Source organism: Pinus tabuliformis, chromosome 8 (assembly GCF_031772625.1).
Source record: "Pinus tabuliformis cultivar Carrire ecotype Pingquan chromosome 8, CPIR1, whole genome shotgun sequence".
Lineage (NCBI taxonomy): Eukaryota > Viridiplantae > Streptophyta > Pinopsida > Pinales > Pinaceae > Pinus > Pinus tabuliformis.
This window is the reverse complement of record NC_142294.1, coordinates 1,756,623,759-1,756,632,191: the sequence shown is the minus strand read 5'-3', so window position 1 is coordinate 1,756,632,191 and position 8,433 is coordinate 1,756,623,759. Positions and strand designations below refer to the sequence as shown.

The window sequence follows — 8,433 nt, the reverse complement described above, 5'->3', positions numbered from 1 at the left end:
AGATGAATATTGGGATGAAGGCATACTCAAAGACATAGGCAATGGACTAGGGGAATACATTAAAGTGGTAGAAGAAACGAAGCTGCGTAGATACACATCCTATGCCCGCATCTGCGTTTTCATGCGCCTGGACAAAGCCCTACCAGACTCGGTAAGTCTTTCTCATCGAGATAATGAATGGATCCAACCCCTGGATTATGAACATGTTCCTTTTCGCTGCCGAAAATGTCATGCTCACGGGCATTTATTTAGGGATTGTCCGCTAAATGCCAAGGCCAATGCTCCTGACCCCTCCGACTCTTTGACCCAGGATGGCTTTACCAAAGCACCCAGCCGCAAACGAGCGCACAAAAAGCCTTCTACCAGAAAAAAGCCCCAGTAAGATAATGCCTCTGGCCCTGCTACAAATAACAGCTTTGAAATTCTAGCCCAAACCTCCGATGAGCAAATCCTGTCCTCTAAGCCTAGCTCCGCGCCCACCTCCTCCTCATCCCAGCCTCCTCCTTCGGGCTCCCCTCCTGATTCACAAACCCCCAAAGGGGTTAAGGCTAACCCCAAGGATATTCAAAAGGAGCCTGCTGAGAAAGCAAATGATATGGAAGTAGATGGAACTCCTGATCCCCCCCAAAGCTTAGATATATCCACAGAAGGAAAAAGTCAGGTGCAACAGATGGATGAAGAACCAGAAAGTATAGATCTGGAAGGACTAGACATTTTAGAGCTAGAGCTAGCATGCAAAAAGAAGGATTACAACAATATCCCGGAGCTTCAACTCAACAAATTGGAAGTGGTCATCTCAAGGGCTTATCAGCAGAAACAACTAGGCATCCAGCCGGGAAGCCATTGGGATGGCAGCCTCCCCCCAAAAGACTCCAAGAAGAGGGGCAAAAGAACGGATCTCCAGCGAACAATAGCAGTAGGAAAAATCCTGGTGGACTCAGGCAGGTATGCAAAATTGACAAAGTACTACAAACCCTCTATCAATAGTGAATCATGAAGCTCATTTCATGGAACTTAAGGGGTCTCAACAGCCTAGGGAAACTTAGAATGTTAAAAAATATGATAAACATGGAAAAGCCGCAACTATGCTTTCTTCAGGAAACTAAGTGTAACAACACTACACTAGGAAGCATCCTTTCTAAAGCATGGCCAGGTTGCGAATCGGTGGCAGTGGATGCCTCTGGAGCATTAGGTGGGCTTGCCATTGGATGGAACACGCAAGCGCTAACCCTCTCCGACTTCCATGCTTCTCACCACCTCATTCAGGCCACCTTCCACATTTTAGGCACCAATATACATGGAAACCTCTCCAATGTTTATTTCCCGCAGGAAGCAGGACACAAAATAGCTCTTGTCAATACTATAGAAGCTCTGAATAACAACAGATGGCATCCTCTTTGGATCATCGGAGGGGATTTTAACATGAACACCAAGTTGGAGGAAAAGCTTGGGGGAAGAAACAGGTTGGAACAGGAAAATACCCACTTTAAAGACTTCATCCAAAATACTTCTCTAATTGACCTACAATATTGTAATGGCACGTACACATGGAGTAATCGAAGAGCAGGGAAGCACCAAATCGCTTCTAAACTGGATAGATTCCTCATATCAGATAACTTGGTTCACTTAGGAGGAGACATAATTGCTGCAATTCTCCCCCACTCAGGCTCTGATCATTGGCCAATCTCCCTCCAATGGCAAAGACCGGGCAACACCATCAGGAGGCCCTTCCGCTTCGAAGAGTTCTGGCTCACCCACCCTGCATTCAAAGACTTTGTCAAAACCACTTGGAAAACCTTCATTCCACTAGAAGGCTCCAAAATGTTTCAGTTCCAATAGAAACTTAAAGATTTAAAATCCCATTTAAAGCGCTGGAACAATGAGACCTTTGGAAACATCTTCACGGCGTTACAAGACTTAAACAGGAAAATGGTAGATCTCTAGCAACAAGTAATCACAGGGGGTCACACGGAGGGGACCCTAGAGCAGGAGCAGCATATCCACAATCAGTTGGAGGAGAGGAGAAAGCAGGAGGAGATTTTATGGAAGCAGAAGTCCAGGATCAGATGGCTGAAAGAGGGCGAACGGAACACTAAATTCTTTCACCGAACCACTGTTCAATGAAGAATGCACAACAATATCCCCTTCATTCAGAAGCAAGGTGGGTCAAGGGTTGAATAACATGAAGAAATCGAGGAGGAACTCCTAAATTACTTCAAGCAAGTTCATCAAGAGCCCAATGCAGACAGGTGACCTGCAATAGAAAGAATAACCCAAAATGTGCCAAAAATTATCACTGAGGAACACAACGAAATTCTCCTTTGTCCTATACTGACTCAGGAGGTGGATACAACCATGTCCCAACTCAAGGAGGGCAAAGCCCCTGGTCCGGATGGCTTCACCACAATTTTCTTTCACACCTTCTGGGAGCTGATAAAAACTGAGGTCTGGCAAGTGGTGGAGGAATCAAGAGCTCTTCATTGGCTGCTACCTTCTCTCAACTCAAATTTCATTGCACTAATACCAAAAGAGGAGGAATCCATCACCCTGGACAAATTCCGTCTGATTGCTCTCTGCAACGTCATATACAAAGTGATCTCTAAAGTTATCGCCAACAAGTTAAAGCCCCTCTTGCCTTTGCTCATCTCCCCGGAACAATTTAGTTATGTAGAAGGGAGACAGATCATGGACGGCATAATCCTCTCGCATGAGATTATACACTCCCTCAAAAATTCCAATCAGGCAGGTATGATTCTAAAGCTTGATCTTTCTAAGGCCTTTGATAAGCTTAGTTGGACTTACATTCAGAAAATGCTAATTGCTTTCGGATTCTCTCCCATGTGGATTCGTTGGATCATGAGTCTTATCTCCTCATCCTTCTTTTCCATTCTTGTGAATGGGATCCCATCTCGACCCTTCAAGCCCTCTCGAGGAATCAGGCAAGGTGACCCTCTTTCCCCTTCCTATTTGTTTTAATGGTTGAAGGCCTGGGTCGTCACATCAAACATGCCCTCCTCTCCCAACAGCTTAAAGGTCTCTCCATTCACCACTCCCCAGCTATAACTCATCAGCAGTTTGTTGATGACAACATGCTCTTTGGCTACCCATCTGTCCAGGAAGCCTCCCGCTTCAAAGCCCTGCTCAATGACTTCTCTGAGGCCTCAGGAACCAGCATCAATAATACCAAGTCGCAGATCTTTTTCTTTCACACCCCTCCTGTTGTTAAGAATGTTGTAGCCCGAATATTGGGATTCCCCATTGCCACTCTCCCTTCCAAATACCTTGGAGCCCCCCTTATTGCTTCGGCCATCAAGCACTCCTCCTGGCGCATTCTCATTGAGAAGCTCGAATCCCGCCTCAATCTGTGGACGCACAGAACACTGAATATGGTCAGTTGTGTAGTGCTCATAAAATCAGTTCTACAGGCAATGCCGCTCTACTTATTCTCAATCCTAGCGGTGCCTAAATGGGTTCTAAAAAGAATTCGGGATCTTTAGCGAGGCTTCCTATGGGGAAATTCAGCTACAAACCGCAAATGGGCCCTGGTAAAATGGACCACTGTCTACACGCCCAAGGAAAAAGGGGGCATTGGCCTGAGGGATCCCACTCACAGTAATGCTATCATGAGCCCAAAAATTTGGTGGCAATGGCTCTCTACACCAGGAAAACCTTGGGCAGCCATTTGGACTGCCAAATACGCTAATCACAGACCTCAGGAAGAGCTCATCAGGTTCACACCTAATGTCAAAGGTTCACTAATATGGAATGCGGCCAAACAACATTTCCAGTTGATACAGCAGCAAAGTTTTTGGGAAGTAAGAAATGGAAGAACAGCATGATTCTAGACGGATGCCTGGAACCAAATGCCACAGCTTAGCAGCATTCTAAATCCGCTTCCAAACTACATAGGAGAGGAACAACAACAAGAAAGTATTTGGCAGTATTGGACTCAGGAGACAGAGCAAGGCTTCAAGAAATGGAAATAAGGTGACCAGCTCATCAGAAATGAGGAACACCTATTCATAGAGGATCTGGAAAGGGAGCTACGCAAAAGGAGCATTAGATATGCCGAAGGCAGAGACATTCTACGATGGGGATACTAGCCTAAAGGCACTTTTACTACTTCTGAGGCTTACAAAATTATGGGCTCTGACCTTACGCCCCCTGACCCAATTTGGAGCAAAATATGGGGGTTAGGTTCTTGGCCTAAAGTCTCCTTCTTCCTTTGGCTGGTCGGACATCAGAAAATCCTCACCTAGGATAAACTTAGACGAAGAAACTATCATGGCCCCTCTATCTGTGCTAATTGTAAATCCCAAGAGGAAACACTTCAACACCTCTTGGACTCATGCCCCTTAGCCAATCAGCTGTGGGAGAAGGCAAGCTTCAGATGTCAAAGAAGATGCAGACTTGCGGACGACATCACCAACTCATTGCGTCACTGGCAACAGAGTCCTTATAAAAGTGAAATTCTCAACCATTTATGGAAAATAATCCCCGGGATCCTCTTATGGAGCGTTTGGAAAGAAAGGAACAAACACATATTCAAAGATTAATGCTCCTCGCTAGAAAGTATCTGGAGCACGCTCTGTGTGAATCTCAAAGAGACGCTGATGCTCCGCTCATGGACAAAGGAGGACCTTCCGACTCTAGACAATTAGAAGGCCATTTGGGAGAACTGGCACATGCAACTCCCTCAGGAATCTCACAACAAAGTCCCTCCTAAAAGCAACAACATAAAAAAGGTCTCCTGGACTGCCCCTCCAAAGCATACCTTCAAGCTTAACTTTGATGGAGCCTCAAAGGGAAATCCTGGAAATGCATGCTTTGGCGGAATTTTTAGAAATCATGAAGGCACGCCCCTTCTGATCTACTATGGAAACATTGCGTGGGACACCAATAACTCGGCTGAGTTAGAGGGTCTATGGCAAGGTCTCCTTCTTTCATGGAAACACAACTTCCACCCCCTAGAGGTGGAAGGAGATTCCCAAATCCTTATTAATATGGCCAAGCAACTCCTAAATGGATCTCATGCAAGGAAAATAGCCACCAGTTGGAGGCTCGAAGCAAGACTGGAAGCCATCGAACAAGAGCTTCACAGAAACAGGGCCATCACCTTCAATCACATAAAGAGGGAAGGCAACAAGGTCGCAGACCTTATGGCCAATTTAGGAGTGGAAAATGAGAACACTCTACTCACAGGGACTCTAGACATTATATCAAATCATGATCAGGTATAGGAATGCACTTGTCTAGTTCAAAACGATGTTGCCCCCCCGGATGCGGGTGCTTGAGGAGATGGGACGGGTGATCACTTGCGGCCACCTGCCCGCCATGCGCAGAGGAACTGTCTACACATGGGAGAAGGGACACTCTCAGCTACAAGGGATAGGAATTAAAGGCATACAGCAGAGGAGCATAAATGCTCCGTTCACCTCTGCACGTGAAGAAGGGTCAGGCTCCTCAGCTCCCATGAATGCCATAGTAATGGCGGGAGAGCCTCGAGGCAAAGGCAAATGTGTTATAAATGTCTGCGGTATGGGACTAACAATGCGAATTCAAGGTCTGTTCCGTTTGTTTCTGCAGCCTCTGGTGCTGTTGGTCGCTCCAAACTTTCGTCTTTCTGCTTGGGCCACTCACCTGCATGCATATGGTCTTTCCTTGGCTGTTCTGGGATTCAATTCCGCGATGAGCTCTATCTCGGCCTTAGACATAAAGACTCTGTTGGGGCAATCATGGTTCGGCCTCGACAGAGAATGCTCAGCCGTCGAGGCTCCTCCCGAGACGGGTCCTCGCGCCCCCCAGTCGACGAAGACTCTCCCCATCACTGCCATTGCCACTGCCCTCCTTCAGTCCAGCCAATTTCTGGATGCTAGCGCTCTTGGGTCCTCTTCCTCGCCCTCCTTTAGCTCAGAAATATTCAATTTCAACAGTTCTTTGAACCATCCCCGGATCAACGCCCATGTTTCGGTGCTCTTCATTGAGGAAACCCAAGATGAGGGCGATTCCAGAGCCATGGAGACACCCTCTGCAGATCCTGTGAATGTTTCGGATAGGCCATTTGCTGGTCCCACGAGTGCAAGGGAGACGATGATCAGCCAGAATGAGGATGTCAATATGGAGCCCATTCTGACAGCTACGAAGGAGGCTCAGGACATGGCAGAATTCGGGTGGTACAGGGTAGTGGAGGAGGATCCGGAAGACTAGCTGCAACTTCTTTTCAGGTCTTTGCGGCCCAATAGTGCGGGCATTTGGTAATTCTTGTTGTTTTCAGATATGCTCCTGTGTCAAAGCTATGGTGTTACTGTCTGTGTCAATGTTGTTGGGAATTTGTCTGTGTTTAGGTTCTGGGACTTTTTTTCTCTGTGGTTGGGAAAGTTTTTGGCTCCCCTGCACGGGATTAGTTTGTTGTTCCACTGGCGCCCCTGCGTGGGATTTCTTTTTGGTCTGGTTTGTCCTCCAAGACTGCGGATGCTACTGTTCCATGCTGCCACCACCTCCAGGCAGCTGGTTCTTCTTGCCATGTAATGATGTAAGTGTTCTCTGTTAATGTAAATAATAGAATAGTTTTAATGAGAGAAAAAAAAATGTATAAACCACAGTTATGATACCGATATGTAACATGCCCAATCCCCTAAAGGGTGTTTTGAGGGCATGGGATGTACATGCCCAACCCCCGAGGTCACTTTATGGAGGTGGGGTATGTTGAGAAATCTAGGGCAATGACAAGAGGTGATTTCTCTTACAATGATAATTGCTTATGAATGCTTTTTACTTCTTTTGATTATGTTCTTATTTAGCTTTGATTATTATAGTGTTTTCTTCATCAAACAACAATCAAAATATAAACAACAATGAGACAAGGAACACAAGATATAGGTGATTAGCCAGGGCCAAAACCTGTCCAACATGAGGAGAAAACACAAATGAATTCTTCTTCTTATAGAATCTTCAAGTGACGAATTCCAGGACCAAGACCCTTGACTTACCAACCTCGCCAAGACCAAGTCACAAGACTTCTTTGAGCAAGTTCTTCTTCTTTGAGTAAATGATGGTCAAATTGCTTTCTTCATCTATGATCTCAGTTATCCTTTAGATTTTGGCCTATGAACTCATACCTGCAACAGTCGGCCTCTTCAAAAACCCCAGTTTAAGCACGTGGGAGGGATCACTACAAATATTATACCCTTGTTTGCTTCGCTTGGATGCAGACTTCTTATACTTAAATTTGGCTTGTATTTTTGACTTGTTTTCTCCCTTAATTCAGTCTTCTAAGTAGACTATGACAACTTAGACTTCTTTTGTAGTAGATGACACCAATTCTCCTCACATGTGTAAAGGATATGTTGCCCAGAAAAAATAAAAAATAACTCGGTTCCTTTTCCTCTTTTCTTCGCTTGATGATAAGCTTCTTCTATAGTGTTTATCACACTTCCTCCTCTATTTTAGATGCTTCATCGAATGGTGTTCCAAGTGAGGTTGAGTCCATTCTATAGATGGTGATATGCTTCATGAAATATTCCGACTTGTGAAAGGCAGTAGGTCGACATGTTCTTCTAGAATGGTCTCTAGCTCTTATGGAAGGCTGACTTGAAGAGGTACATGTGACAAGGTATTTGAGGGATTTTGACACATATAAATTCTCTTTTTACAATATGTAACATGCCCAAATGGGCCTTCAATACATGACATTGACTTACTAGACTTTATGACTTAATGACCAAACCTAATAACTCACAATGGGAGCTTCATCTATAAAATAAAATTGTAGAAACTTTAAATAATATGACACATATTCACAGAGATTATCCTGATTATACACTTATAAGCAAAACATGCATAATACATAACCTCCTCTACGTTGATCATCAATTTACAGAAGCAGAAACATTCACAGGCATACATAGAAGCATCAATCACACATATCAACACAGTATTTTCCCGGGGAAAGCATCTTGCTAAAAACCCCAACTATCTGTATATTATAGTGATTGAATCATGTAACGATACATAGTACAATACTCCTCACAAGTACTCAGTACTATCTCCACATGCTACACACAATACAGCTCAGATCTAATCTCCAAATCTCCCCCGCTGCTTGCTTGCCTCCACAACTCAATACCTGCTCAAGAATTGATGAGAATGGTTTACCAAACTTGGATTTCACCTCCAAATAATCACTCACACTGTGTAAGACGTGAGCAGAGGCTATAATATTGGGCAAATACATGAGCAAACTCATTGGCATACTCAATCCCTTGATTGTGCAAGATCTGATGCACAACTATAGTCACAACTGATAGCAATCTGATTCTCTAACACCTGTCCCTGCTGAACTGAACATGCACTGACATGCAACTGAGTTAACTGATGTATTCTATAGTTGTATTATGAGTTAATAATTAGTTTAACAACTCATCATTAGTCTAT

At 44.6% G+C, this 8,433-nt stretch overlaps 1 protein-coding gene across 1 annotated transcript; it reads left to right on the top strand.

The window, feature by feature from the left end:
* The first annotated feature begins 2,975 nt into the window (after positions 1-2,975).
* LOC149243142 (uncharacterized) lies at positions 2,976-3,497 on the top strand. The gene has a single exon (XM_089371134.1). It carries the CDS (start codon positions 2,976-2,978, stop codon positions 3,495-3,497), a length of 522 nt encoding a protein of 173 aa, XP_089227260.1.
* Positions 3,498-8,433: the final 4,936 nt, after the last annotated feature.